The sequence below is a fragment of the Diceros bicornis genome, chromosome 18, assembly GCF_020826845.1.
Source record: "Diceros bicornis minor isolate mBicDic1 chromosome 18, mDicBic1.mat.cur, whole genome shotgun sequence".
Taxonomy (NCBI): domain Eukaryota; kingdom Metazoa; phylum Chordata; class Mammalia; order Perissodactyla; family Rhinocerotidae; genus Diceros; species Diceros bicornis.
The window spans coordinates 56,730,264-56,745,352 of NC_080757.1; the positions used below are offsets into that span (position 1 = coordinate 56,730,264).

At 45.4% G+C, this 15,089-nt stretch overlaps 1 protein-coding gene across 3 annotated transcripts in view; it reads right to left on the minus strand.

Moving 5' to 3' along the window:
- UBE2O (ubiquitin conjugating enzyme E2 O) overlaps positions 1-14,233 on the minus strand; it is a 58,893-nt gene extending 44,660 nt beyond the window's left edge. For all 3 annotated transcript variants that reach the window (XM_058561706.1, XM_058561705.1, XM_058561704.1), the window contains exon 1: positions 13,786-14,233. In XM_058561706.1, coding sequence (XP_058417689.1) covers positions 13,786-14,190 — 405 coding nt within the window. In that variant the 5' untranslated portion in view covers positions 14,191-14,233. The remainder of the gene's footprint in view (positions 1-13,785) is intronic.
- Between the last annotated feature and the right edge of the window lie 856 nt (positions 14,234-15,089).

A 15,089-nucleotide genomic window follows, 5' to 3' on the forward strand; every position in this document is an offset into this window, starting at 1 on the left:
AATGGGGACAGAGTTTCAGTTTGGGAAGATGAAAAAGCTCTGGAGATGGATGGTGGTGATGGTTACATTGCAACGTGAATATACTTAATGCTACTGAATTGTACACTTAAAAATTATTTAAATGGTAAATTTTGGGGGCCATCCCAGTGGCGTAGTGGTTAAGTTTGCCCACTCTGCTTTGGCGGCCCGGGGTTCACAGGTTTGGATCCCGGGCACGGACCTACGCATCGCTCATCAAGCCATGCTGTGGCAGCATCCCATATACAAAATAGAGGAAGATGGGCACAGATGATACCTCATGGCCAATCTCCCTTACCAAAAAAAAAAAAGGAAAATTTTGTGTTATGTATATTTTACCACGATAAAAAACAAAAAATGTAATGGCTCCTCAACTCCTTCCTGATCATCTGAAAGCCCTGGGCAGGCAGACACCCATGGTTGCAGCCCTGTCAGTCTTACACATGCTTTACTTGTTATCCTTAAATGCCCTTCACAGCTTTGTGCCTGCCACCCTGAGAAACCTTCCCCAACCACTCCATCTACCTCTCTATTCCTACCACTCTAATTCAAAGCTTTATTACTGCTCACTCAGATTTAAGAGAGCCCAATTTTAATTGGGAGTTGGGTCCCAAGGTCAAACTGAGCATCGTCAAGATTACCCTTGAAAGATCCTTAAAACTATCACCAAGTCCAACACAGCAGTTTTCCCTCTAGCATTGGAGCAGGTCATGCTTCGTTCACTGAATATTGGATGATGTTGTTGGTTCACACTTAGGGGCCATTTTGTATGAAAAATCAGTACTTTCAACACTCCACACCATGCATATATTTGTGATGTCATGAAAATTAAATGTATGAAAGATACAACTCGCCTGCATTGTAAAAGCCTCCTAACTGGTTTCCAGGCTTCCCAGCCTCCACCTAACCCATCTTGTGAACTGCTGCCAGATCATTCACTGCAAACTTTGAAGTGGCTCCTCACTATATATATATATATATAAATCCAAACTCCTGAGTCTACCATTCAAAGACCTTTATACCACATAGCAAGTGTGATGCAAAGTCTTTGAGGGGCAGCTGACCACGTGGCTATGGGGGCAACTGCCTGAGTTTAATTCAAGCTCTTCTACTTGCTATGTGACCCTGGGCAGCCTCAGACCCTCCCTCATCTATAAAATAATAACACCTACTTCACAGAGTTCTGCCAGTGAGGCTTAAAGGAGCTAACACATATAAAGTGCTTACGACAGTGCCTACAATACAGCAGGTGCACAATAAATGTTGATTGTTATTATTTGCAATCAGATCCCACCTCAGCTGCCAGCACTATCTCTCACCTGCCTTCTCTTTACACCCCATCTCTAGCTCAGCAGGTCTCAAAATATGGTCCAGGGATTCCTGAGACCCTTTCAGGGAATCCAAAGTCAAAACTTTTTCATAACACTATTAAGATGTTATTTGCCTTTTTCTCTCTCATCCTCACATAAGTCTACGGTGGAATTTTCCATAGGCTACATGATAAGCGATGATGTCATTGCTCTGATGGCTAACAGAATGGGTGCCTGGGTATTCTTGGGTTTTAAATTTTGTTTTAATTTCTTATATGGTAAATATTGACATAACCCACATAAATAAAAGCTCACTGGGGTACTCAATAATTTTTAAGTTTAAAGGAGTTCTAGGGCCTAAGTCTCACAAATGTCGCACAAACTTCCTGCCTCTACTGCCTGTTCATATTGCTCTGCCCTTCTGGGATACCCTCCCCTCCCACCACCGCTGTTCCAAATTCTTCTTACCGTTCAAGGGCTAGCTCAAAAGCTACCTCCATGAAAGCTTTTCCTAATGCTCTCCCACCAAACTCCTTCAGAATTTTAACTGTGCCCTTCAGATGGAACTTAGCACTTTCTACCTTATGCATCTTCATTCATTCACTCAATGAACAAACATCACTGAGCACCTCCCTTGAGCCAGTCACTGTTCTAGGCACTGACAGCGGTGAACGAGACATTTCTGTCCTCTTACCTTCTGGTCGAGGAGACAATAAACAAGGAAATGAAGTAATCAAACTTCAGATAACGTTAGGTGCTATGAAGAAAATGAAGCTGAGTAAGGGATTAGAGGGACGTTTTCTCTTCTATCAGACCAAGTTTCTGGAGCAGTGCCATCTAGTACAGTAGCCACTACAGAAAGAAGAATGTAAAATAGTCCATTAATTTTTATATTGATTACATGTTGATATATTTTGGATACACTGGGTTAAGTAAAATATATTAAAATTAATTTCACCCGTTTCTATTTACTTTTTCAAATATGGCTCCTATAAAGTTTAAAATTACAGTTGTGGCTTACATTATATTTCCATTGGTCAGGACTCTTTTAGAGCAGAAGTTGGCAAACTACGGCCTGCTGGCCAAATCCAGCCTGCCACCTGTCTTTTTAACTAAAATTGTATTGGAACACAGCCATGCCCATTCTCTGCTTATTGTCTCAAGGCTTTCATACTACAATGGGAAAGGTGAGTAATAGTGAAGGAGACAGTATAGCCTGCTAAGCCTAAAATATTTACTATCTGGCCCTTTACAGAAAGTCTCTGGTCTCTGATCTAGGGGGCAGGGCCTGTGTGGGTGTGTGTGTGTGTCGGAGGGCAGGTGTCTCTGTATTCCCACAGCACCCAGCCGGTTGCAGGGGGCAGCTGTGGAGCCAGTGAAAAGAGCCTGTGCTCTGGCAGCACGTACAGGCTGGCTCAGGCCCCTCACAACCTGGATGGCCTTGGGCAAGCTAAAGGCATTCTCTAGGTTTTAGTCTCTCCCTCTCTAAAATGGGGACACCGGCCACTTTAGGGAAAGAGTAAGATGACACATGTAAAGCATGTGTTACACCGCCTGGCACACAGCAGGAATCCACTGATTCTGGCTGGATAAAAGATAGCAATTTCAATCATTTTCCTCTTGGACTGGTTGCATTATACTCATAACAACTATCACATTTTTATCCTAAAAAGAAACGACATCCGATGAAACATCTTAGCAACAACTGTGTATTCATATTGTTCCGTAGGCAATGGGGGAGGGGGCAAGAAAGCAGGTCTTTCAAACACTAAGGTTTTTCTAACACTAACACTATGATCTGAAAGCACTGCCTGGTCATTAGAGGCACTTAATCAATTTCCATTCCCTCCTGTGGCCCATCTTTTGACAACTTCTAGCATTAACACTGCTACTACAAGACTAAGCAGAGGGGAGATGAAAACCTCAAACAAGTTACATACTTAAAACCTGGGAACAGGGGATAAAAACTGAACCTACTGATATCAACAGGGTTTTTGAAGGACCTATACGTGAGTCCAATTCAAAGAGTAGTCCGAACCAGTAGAATCGGCATCACAAGGAGCATATTAGACATGCAGATTCTTGGGCCCACCCCAGTCTGACTGTTTCAGAAGAATCTGTATTAACAAGGTGATTCCATGCACTTTAGCCTTTGAGAAGTACTGGTCTAGACTTCATTTATCCATGCCCCCCCCCGACCCCCCCAATGATAAACAGGGGTGGTTATAACCATTTTTAATAGACAGTGCCTATCTCCCTCAAAGTAAGAGGCTATGGCATAACCACCGCAACTCCAGACTGTGCTAAGGGTGCTGAGGCAGGCAGAGCACAAAGCCCAAGCTGTGTTCCTGGTTAATTTGCAGTTGGGTTGACATTTTCCAACAGAGCAGTCTCATATTAAAAAACTCAACCATCTCCTAAGGCGAGGACTGCATGCCGATCACCAGTCAAGAAACTCACACACGTGAATGTAGGTTTGCCAAGTACTTTCAGCTGGGTTATTACAGCTGCCCCTCATAACAGTGCATTATCCCCATTTGATAAGCCGAGAAACTGAGGCTCAGAGAGTGTGGGTGATTCCACCAAGGTCTTGAGGTAACTACAGGTGTTACAACTCAGGTGTCTTCTGAATGTTAAATTGGTGCTTTCTCCAGATTGCTCAGAGCCACAGTGCCAAGGACTTGAAGGAAACCCACATGGGTGACAAGCAGGGAGACTTTTCACTGGCTTCAAAAGACACAGCCTCTCAGTTCTCAACCCAGCCCATGCTCCTGGGGAGCCTGTGGCCAGGAGAGTGTCTCAATTTTTGCTGGATGTTAACCAGTAGCATTTCAACTACAGGTGACACCAGCTCTAGCCAGCTCAACCCAGCTCACTGTGCCTGTACTCTGCCTGGGGAGCTTCAAGATGGAGGTTGCTAGATTGTAAACTACAATATGGTGTGTTTGATTGATCTGCTCTTCCTAGCATTACGATGCCCACATGTCCCAGTCCTGGAGAAATTTTCATAGAGCTCTCAAAACAGCCCAGCTTGGGCAATAAAGTACATGGTCAACATACCTAGCACCCTAAGGGGAGAGATGTCAGCTGACAAGGGGCCCACATAGCTCTAGCACGGACCATGAAGCATCTGGACAAAGGCTAAGCCCACTCTTTCTAGGTAAGTGGGAAGGATCTGGTCATTCACTCAAATGTGAGCCATTCAGAATATAAGCTTTCACAGAAAGCTCTGTCTCTCAAGAAGCTTCTGATCCAGCAAGAGAGAATTTGAGTGTGTTATCGAAGTGCCATGGGGTGTTAGAGGTAGGAAAGAGCTCAAGCGAACTGGGGAAGCAGTCAGGTTAGCTGGAGTCAAGTGAAGAGGCAGGAGATTAAGTGTGAAATATAGGTGAGGAGCCTTGAATGACAAACTAAGGCATGACAAGAGGCTGGGTCCTGACACAATCCAGGCATTTGGGAGGTCAGCCTGAGGTGCTGTCAGCTAGGCTGAAGGAGGGTCTAGAGGCAGGGAGACCAGGAGAGATCAGTCCAGGCACAAGGCAACCAGAGAGCGAACCAGTGTTGTAGAAAGGAAATGCAGAGGATGCAAGAGGCATTCTGAACAAAGATTTGATGACAAATTAGAATGGGGGTCTGACAACAAAGGTACAGGCAACAAAAGAAAAAAATAGACAAATCAGGATTCATAAAATTAAAAATGTTCATGCATCAAAAGATACTATCAACAGAGTAAATAGGCAACCCACAGGATGGGAGAACATATTTGCAAATCATATGTTTGATAAGGGATTAATATCCAGAAGATCTAGAGAACTCCTAAAACTCAACAACAAAACAACCCAATTCAAACGTGGGCAAATGACTTGAATAGACGTCTCTCCAACGAAAATATATAAATGACCAATAAGCACATGAAAAGATGCCCAACATCACTATCATTAGGGAAATGCAAATCAAAACTACAATGAAATGCTACCTCTCATCCAGTAGGATGGCTACTATCAAAAAAAACAGACAATAAATATTGGCGAGAATGTGGAGAAACTGGAATCCTTGTGCACTGTTGGTGGGAACGTAAAATGGTACAGCTGCTGTGGAAAACAGTATGGCAGTTCTTCAAAAAAGTAAAAATAGCAATACCATATGATCCAGCAATTCCACTTCTGGATATATACCCAAAAGAACAGAAAGCAGGATCTCAAAGAAATATTTGTACACCCATGTGCATAGCAGTGTTATTCACAATAGCTAAAACATGGAAGCAAAGGGTCTACTGACAGATGAATGGATAAACAAAAAGTAGTCTATACATACAATGGAATATTATTCAACCTTTAAAAGGAAAGAAATTCTGACAAATGTTACAACATGGATGATCCCTGAGGACATTATACTAAGTGAAATAAGCAAGTCATAAAAAGACAAATACTGTAGGATTCCACTTATATAAAGTACCTAGAGTAGTCAAATTCATAGAGACAGCAAGTAGAATGGTGGTAGCCAGGGGCTGGGGTGGGGAGGAATGGGTGATTAGTGTTTAATGGGTACAGAGTGTCAGTTTTACAAGATGAAAAGAGTTATGAGATGGATGGTGGTGATGGTTGCACAACATTATGAATGTATTTAATACCACTGAATTATATATCTAAAAGTGGTTAAGGTGCTAAATTTTATGTTACGTATATTTTACCACAATAAAAAAAATTTTTTTTTTAAGAAAAAGAATTAGGATGGGGGCCCAAGAAGGCAAATTTAAAATGATCCCAAATATTCTGATTTCTAGAAGATGGAAGCTTGAGTATTTAGAGGTATCATCATGTCCGTTACTAACTTACCAATGGCTCAGGAGAAAATATATTTATATACACTTATAAATATAGATAAAGTAAATACGGCAGAATGTTAACTGCTGACTCATGATGGTTGGTAAATAGTAATCACTGGCCTAGTCTTTCAACTTTTCTGTATGTTTGAAATTTTTTCATAATAAAAAGTTGGGAAAAGAAATTTAAAAAAAATTCCACAGACTTGGAGGTGGGGAGGGTAGTTATAGTCATAAGATTTTATACCCACAAAGTCTGAGGTTCTAGAGGACACGACAGAGCTGTCAAGGAAGCTGCTGGACATGGAATGTGGACGCTGTGCAAATGCAGGTAGGTACCAGCTGCAGCTACAGGAGCAGACAGGAGCACTGAAGAAAAGACAGGAAGGGAGAAGTGAGGATCGGAGAGCACAGATCCTTGGAAAAGTCTCACAGAGAGAGGTAGGAAGAAAAAAGCAAAAGAGAGAAAAATTTAGTCCAGTCTGGTATAACAGATCCCAACAGAAGAAGGTTTCCATTAAGAGGGCACGATCGATCACATTAACAAGGCTGCCGGGTCAAAAGGACAAGGACTGAGAAAAAGTCCGTAAATGCAGGGACCAGGAATTCACCAGTCCTGTGTGACCTTCAGAGAGCCGTTCACACCCTGTGGTGTGAGAGGCCAGAGAAAGGCTCCGGGGCGGGCAGATCACGAGGAAATGGAGGCAGACACCCCTTCCCACCAGCGGGGTGCTGGGATGCCACCAAAGCACGCTGGGGCTAGGGAGAGAGGCTCTTTCTTCCTTGGCTTGAAGATGATATCATCAACCTTCAGGGCCCTTCAACTCCCTTAAGTAATTAAACAGTCAGAGCAGACAAATATGGGTATGCTTTCAGCACGGAGTATGTCAGGTCCTGATGCTCCCAGAAGCCACACAAGAGACACAGAGGTGTCTGTACTCCTTCCCACCTGCACTTAAGGGGGCTAGCAAGTACAGTCCTGTGGATATGCCTGTCACGACAGCTTCACGAGCCCTCAATCACAGTGGAATCTCCCACAAAAAGGATCAAAATTAAAACAAGGAGGAAGAACCTCATCAGAGCTGCCGAGTGTGAAAGACCAGCTCTCATTTGCAAGACGCAAATGAAGAACTAACGCTCTGTTTAAGACTGCAGGAAATCTCTCTTGCTAGCTGGGCGGGTGGGGGGGGGGTGTTCATTTTACCATTGGATAGGATTGACTGCCTTTTTTTTTTTTTTTAGCACTACTCAGTATCTTAAGTTCTTAACATTTTAAATTGTCATAATTAGAATGAATCTTCCCCAGCTATGCTATCAATTTAAACCAAAAGTGAGTGTCTTATTCTTTTGACCTAAAGCAGAAAACTAAATGTTTAGGTCTCTCAAAATATGCAAACAAACCAAAACCCCTCAATCAACTAGTCAACCAGATTTAACCCAAAACAGACATTCATTCCAGTACTTATTGCCTAGCTGAATACTTCTGAACAGTATATCATTTATCTCAATGTTTAAATCATAAAAACTTGCTTTTCACAATCCTGCTTCAGAAGAACACAGTATACCTATGGGCAAAACTAACCAAAAGATCCATTCAACACAGTCAGCCTGAGTCGAAGGACATGAAATCCTCAACCGCAGAATGCAGCTGAAGAGCAAAACAAGGGCAAATAACCTTGGAGTAGATAAATTCAGAGGGTTATCCATTAACATGATTCAATTTTATTCTGAACTACAAAAATTCCAGTAAGCGCTTTGCTTTCCCTGTCTCTAACCACACATATGTCAGGTGGTTCCTAATAGAGTCCCCTGAGGCTGGCGGAAATGTCAGAAACAGAAGCAATTCTGAATGTGCAGTCCCGCTCAGGAAGAGCTGCAAATGTGGATGCAGCAGCACTAAAACCAAGACCTTCTCTGGGCTTGGTATCCAGTCACTGGGCAAATGGAGCCTCACGGAAGAGTGGCAGTTAAAAATGCCAAAATCCTGGTAAATACAAGTGATAACGAAAAAGCACTTTTTAAACGTTCCTGATTGCCACTGTCTCCCTTTAAGTATCCATGTAAATTAGCAGCCTCCCATCCCCATCCAGAAGCAGGCTAAGCTCTGGGCAGGGAAACTCCAGAAGCTCTATCAATCAAAACAGGAGCCGAGATCATGCCCTCCAGGGTTAAAACTACAGGATGGCTCTTTAAAAGAGAACCCCTTGTCACAGAAATCGCCCTAAATCCGACTTTGAGAGGACCACCAGGGGCAGCTGACACTGATCACGGCCCCAGCACTACTGTGATGGCAATTCATGTTACGCACTATAATTGCACCCCTTTTGTAAAGTACTGGCCCCATAGAGATTCCACTGGATTCCATGAGGCCCATGATAAAATAGTAAAAAAGAGAGAAAAAGCTCCCCTTGAGAGAACAGGGAAATGAAAAAGAGAAAAGCAGAGATAACAGCCAAGTGGGAATGGGGAGGACACATTAAAAGACCTTTAACGTCTTAAAGCAAAAACAGGTGGAGAGCAGTCACATCCAGGGCAACTGAAGGAAAAGGAACTGGAGCTGAGCAGGACTCAGCCTCTGTCTGAGGAGTCCTTCTGAACCTGCCGCATGACTCAGCATTCCCAGCAGGAGGGTGACAACAGCAGCAGGAGAGGGGACAGGAGGTGTCTGGAGGCAGGAGGTCAAACTGGATTTCCTAGCACTGACCATTTCTAAGACAACATAGAAATGCCAGTTACCGTGTGACTTATTTTGCTCTGGGAGGTGGAGGTGAGGAATAACCCAGTGTTGGAATGAATTAGACTTAAAGAGGTTGCTTTCATTCAACATCTAGGGGCATTCACAGGTTCTCTAGAAATAAAATGTGTTTTTTGACAGTTATTTTGAGAATGACTGAGGGGCAAGGGAATGAAGAATGTAGAACAGAAGCACAGCACAAGTACAAATACAGAGTTTTTTCCATGGTGCTTCCCGGCCATGATCTCCCTCCCTCCTGGCCACTGGTACACCTTCCACCCATCCCAACACCCCGCTCCTTACTCTCTCCTTCACCTATTGCTACCTCCTACTCCACTAAGACTTTCAAGTGTTTCAAGACTGCATGACTAATGCCAACCACAGGGTTTGTGACTCACGTCTGATCAGGGTACTCGATATAGTAATGATCGATGAAGCCTAAACTTAAACATTCTCAGGTGAGAGCAAACTATATTTACTTCACTCCTCCACTTATTAGCAGTGTGACACTGGACAAGTTACTTAACCTCTTTGTTCCTTAGTTTCCTCCTCTGAAATACGGCGATAATAATAGTTCCTAATTCACAGGGTTGTTGTGAACATTGACTAATACACAGAAAGCCTTTAGAGTACCTGGCACATAGTAACACTATATAATGTTTGTTCTTCTTCTTATCTTAAAATACAAAAGCAATTAACTCTACTATCTTGTAATTCATAATCTCATCACCTGTCTTTCAGGAATTTCAAAAGATGTCTTCCAGATTCTGAAAAATATATACACATACACACACATATATTCATTCCATTCCCCCTCCTGGAGGATGGTGGACTTTGGCAGGTGTTACTTTAAACGTGCATTACTGAATTTCTTATAAAATACCAGAGGAGGAGTGAAGTTCCTGTGTATTTACATGAGGCTTAATAAAGAAGTCAAATCTATAATCCACCAGGTCTCAAGCAACAACAAGATCAATCAGGAATTCCCACTCTACTGAAACAAACCCCCCCGGTGCACCTTTTGCGTCCCAACACACCTCTTTGGTTGTAGCACCACCCTGTGACTCAAAGAAGTAATATTCTGAAGGGATGGGGCTGGTTCTGTCTGATGGACATCAGGATGGTGTCTGCTAATAGCCAAGTGGCCACCCCAGGCACCACCCAGCTAAGCTTCTGGTTATTCCACTCGTGCAGGCTCATTTCAGAGGCTAGAAAGACAGACCTTGTATTTTATTGCAGAGAGAGAAAATGAGGCAGTGACTAGGCCAAGGTCATTCAGAGTAGGTGACAGCCAGGAAGAGCACTCAAGGGTTTTGACTTCCAATCACAGGACACAAACACGGGCCCTTCATCTGGTAAAAGTGCCCTTGACTCAGGCAGCAAGCCAGACAGAGGCACCATCATGGCATTGAGTCCCAGGAGTTAGAAGGGGGGAAACTGAAGGACAAAGAATAAAATCACAGAACAGCTGTGAGAGTCTACAGCGCTGTGATCCTATCTGAATAAAGTGCAATTAGATGCACTCAGTCCTGCATCTTGGTTACCCTTACCTAACTTCTTCCTACTGCATCACAAGAACAATTGCTTTTAATGGGTCCAGCACCTGGACAAGCGAGGCAAGCAAACTTCACATGCTACGATGCTACACCTAAATAGCTTTCCCCATGGAAATGTTGGTCTGAGTAGGAGCCAAAAATAAACCGAAAAGCCAATACCTGAGGGACCTGTCATCAGGTATGCTACACACACACATAGCCTCACAACAGCTGGGTGATCACAGACAGACAGCTTTAATTTAGAGACATGAAATCTCAAACCCCACGAGACCTTGAATGTCATGGCAACTAAAGCAAAAGAAACAAGAGATGGGAAAACTAAACAGGGAGCTCCCAAACCTGGACTCACAGACAGCAGTCTGCTCTCTTCCTTACGGGGGCCATTCTGTCCAACGATGACAGGTGGAGAAGAGAAAGATCCACCATGTCTAGCCAGTGCTCAAGAAGGCCAAGAGGCTGTTGGCATTTGGCTTTATTCCAAAATTTTACTCAAAGGCTGACCACTGATAGGGAGGGGGTAAGTTTCTGCAGAGGAGATCCGTGGCCAAACGGGAAAAGTTTCAAGTGGATAAATCAGCTACTATGCTGAGGAGGTCAGGAGACTGAGGGAAGGAAGGAGCACAAGCTGCGCGCCTCTTTTAAGTCCTAAAGAAGCTTAACTTTGGCTGCTGGAAGCCTCAGGAACTGGACCATAAATTCCACAGTTCCAAGGAAGAACTACTTATTTTGTTTCTGTTGATAATTTTCATGGAAGTGGCCAGAAGACAGTAGGACTTGTTGGCTAGCCTCTTCACCTCTCTTTTTGAATTTGTTCATTAAAAACTTAATGAGTTTAACTTAAAACTTAACAAGAGACTAATCGTAAGCCTTTACTCATTGCCCACCAAATAAACATGAAAACTACAAAAATATTCCACAGCCTACTAAACATTTCACATTAAAAGGGCACTATTTAAAAAATTCCAATAGGTGGCAGCTTTAAAAAAAATGTTTCCCAAAACTGTCACTACATTATTCTATCAATAATTGGGTTCTCAAATCTCATAACCAGATTAGGGATGGAGCAAGAATCAGAACCTAAATGCTCAGTCTCAGTCTAATGGTCTTTCCATTACAGCACACTGTCACCTCAATGGATTTATAAACAATGGGAGGCGAGAAGGAAAATCTTCCTAAGCCACAGTGCTGCAAGGTCCCAGGACCCATTCTACCACCCTAATCGGTGGCCAGGAGCAAAGCAGGAGAGACGTTCAGATGACCAGGGTCATTTGTGCCTAGGGCTCATAGTAACAGAGAGCTACGTATCACGTATAAACTTTCCCCCCAAACAAACCCATTCACAAGTCCTAGAAGAAGAACTGGGTCCTGCCATCTATAAATGGACACTGCACACCACCACTTCCAAGAATTCCTGTGCCCCTTAGCTTCTGCTAAGCTCAGAAGCTACAGAAACTACAATTGCAAAGAAAACACCACCACTAGAGCCACAATGGATTTTAACAAATTCAAAGCAAGTCACAAGAGGGCAGCTCCAAACTATATCCAAGCTGGTGCCTTAAAGTTATTTTCTATTTAATTTCAAAATAGGTATTTTAAGTCAAACTTCATATAATTACACATGGTGGGGGAGGCAGACGGAATGTAACTGTAAACAAAGTCAGCCACCAAAATCAAGATGAACAGGAGCAACTGATAAACATGGCAGCTCCCGGTAGTGTGCTGGGCTTGCCTCCTGAGTCCCAGGGCAGGAGGCCACGACACAGTCAAATGAGTTGCATTCCAGAAGTCACAAACCTCTAGAGAAGATGGTTAGGGAAAAACATATTTTAAAATCCCACAGAAAGACACTAACAACCATTTGCTAGTAAAACAATGCACAAAGACAGGACATACAGCAAAAATCTTCTCTTCTTGACATAATACTGGGGGTAATTTTTAACAAGCATTCTGCTCCAAAAAATAATATCTTCCACATACTTTTGCACATGAGCTTATAATTTCCTCCCCGAATCAGAGAAGCTATTGCCTGATTTGCATTTCTCTGAGGGGAAGCCAGGAGTCCTGTGTGCGGATTTCTGTCTGTGGATGCATGCGCACTGGCAAGGAAAAAGATCCTGCTGGTATCAGCAGTCACTTCTGCCACTAGGAAATGGATCACAGGCTCTTCCTGGGAGTGGGGCCTTTTCCCCTGCCTGAGCCATCATCACAGTCCCCCTTTGTAGTGTGGCATGAAAGCCGCATTCCTCTGTGGCCTTTGTCCCCCAGGGTGTGAGAAACCCAGATTAACTTCTAAAGTCCCTTCCCCTGAAATCAGACCTCTCAACATCCCAGGCAGCTGAAACAGCCCAGGCCTGATTCCTGCTTATAAATGTTTTCTTGAAGGGGAGAAGATGAAGAAGGGTTGAAAGATACAGGGGTGTGTGTGTGAACCACTGATAGGAATTCACACTCAGGAAAACAAGACACGAAAAGCCACCAAACCAACCTTAGTTCAAGGTTTCAGGTTTATGATGATAAACCTCTTTGTTTTTGTAAAACTGCAATATTCACCAGCCTCAACCCAATACCATTTGGGAGTCTGATGTCTGCTTAACAGCCTCTAGTCAAGAAAAACCCTTCAGATTTCCAAATGGGTGGCTCTCCTCCATCCATGGTTCTACAGTATTTTTTTCAAGAAGTCCAACTACACTTAGGAGTCATCAATCCCAATCGCAGCTGTCACATCACCCCCCCCAGTACTATTAATATCACGGCACTGATAATGATTTTACTCACAAAGTTCCCCGCAGCAATTAAAATGAGGCAATAAGATAAAACCAAAAGGAGTTGGGTTTCTTCACCCATAATAATGCATTCTATAATCTAGTGAACTTCTTGGGCTTTTACAGTGCCCGAGTTTTTCACCTCTATCCTTGTTTCGGAATGCCCACAACCCCTCCCTGCACCGACCCGGCAGGGCCTTCCTCTCCGGATGCACAATGCAGTATGTAGCTCCTCAGGGGTCAGCAAAGCGCCGCGCTGGGGTAACGCCAGCGTGCCTCAGAGCCCCAGGGGTTCCCCACCGTGGTGGGTCCACGTTCACAATCCTGAGGCCGACACTACAGCATAGCACAACATGGCTCGGAAGTCCCTTCGCGTGGGGAAGCCGGGGCCCGGTGGCCCAGGGCTGGTGCAATGACTTTGCACCGGAGCGTCCCCTCCGCTGAGGCTTGTACTCTCACCTCGCCCCACTGCAGCTGCACCATTCTGGGCAGCGCCTCGCACACCTCCCCTCCCTGCCCTCCCCGGCCTAGGGCTCGAGCAGCTAACTCCGTCCTCCCGCCGGCCCCTGTCCGCCCGCCGCACCTTGGTCTCCTTCACGTGCTGCTTGACGCCCTCCGGGTACCACTGAACGCGCACGTAGCCGCGGCGCAGCGGGCTGGCCCTGCCCTCCTCGTGGCCCGCGCCGCCCGCCTCGGAGCAGCCCGAGCTCCCGCGGCCCTCCTCCTCGCCCTCCGAGTCCGAGTCCTCGCCGTGGATGAGGCGCACCAGCCCGAAGTGCACCGAGCCGCGGTAACGGCCCGACACCAGGTCGTGAGAGAACAGCAGCCGCTGCGAGCCGGCTTCGGGGCCGGAGTCTGAGGACGGCCCGGAGGCCGAGTCCGGGGCGGGAGCCGGCGCCGGGGTGGGGGCTGCGTCCGGGGCCTGGGCCGCGGCCGGGGCCTGGGCAGGAGCCGGAGCTGCGGGTGCGGGCGCTGCGGGATCCGCCATAACTGCTCTGTGCGAGTCTCGGGAGGAGGCGGCGGCGGCGGCTGCGGCGACAGCGGCGGCGAACGAGGCACGGGGAGGCGGGGCCGGCCGGCGCCAGGGGCGGGGCCACGGCGCGCTGACGTGTCCCTACGTGCAGCCGTCGTCAGGGAACCGAGTTGCGGTTGCTAGGAGCTACTGCCCCGTCGCTAGGGGACGCTGGAGATGCTGCCGGGACGAGGGGAAAGGACGGACTCCAAGAAGGAGGGGCGGGGCCAGAGGGCGTAAGAATAAAGGCAGCGGGAAGGGGTGGGGACCCAGGAGGAGGCAGTGGAGTGGTCACCGAGGAAAAGGGGAGTGGCCAAGGCGGGGCGGAGGATGGTCCTGAGTCTGTCAACAACAGTTAAATGAGCTCTCTTGGCGTCTCCGGCCTAGTCCTAGGCACTGGGAGAGATACGGAAAAAGCAAGATACAGTCCCTGTCCTCTAGGTGTTTATAATCTAGTTAGACAAAACATACATACATTAAAAGGCTAAAAAGCAACTCCAAGGCAGCTTGTAAGCAAGGCTATAATAGATATGTATAGCGTGTATCTAGAATGTATTGTATTAGGGAATTCCATGCAAAGCTTGGAAGGTCATGACCTCTTAGGGATTGGTCAAAGAGTTGGCAAAGGAGGCCCAGAGAAAGATCAGAAAGATAAGCAAGTATTAGTGGCCCCTGTGGTTTGGCTTTCAGCTCATTTAGATGAGCTCAAAGCTCCAGGAGGCTTAGTATGCATGGCAAGAGGTAGCATAGCAAGGTAGTTAAGAGTGGGAGCCATGGATTCCAATTTTTGGCACTGCCACTTACTAATCTTATAGAGGTGGGCAAGCTGATAAACTTCTTTTCACTTTAATTTTCTCATCTGTAAAATAGGGGTG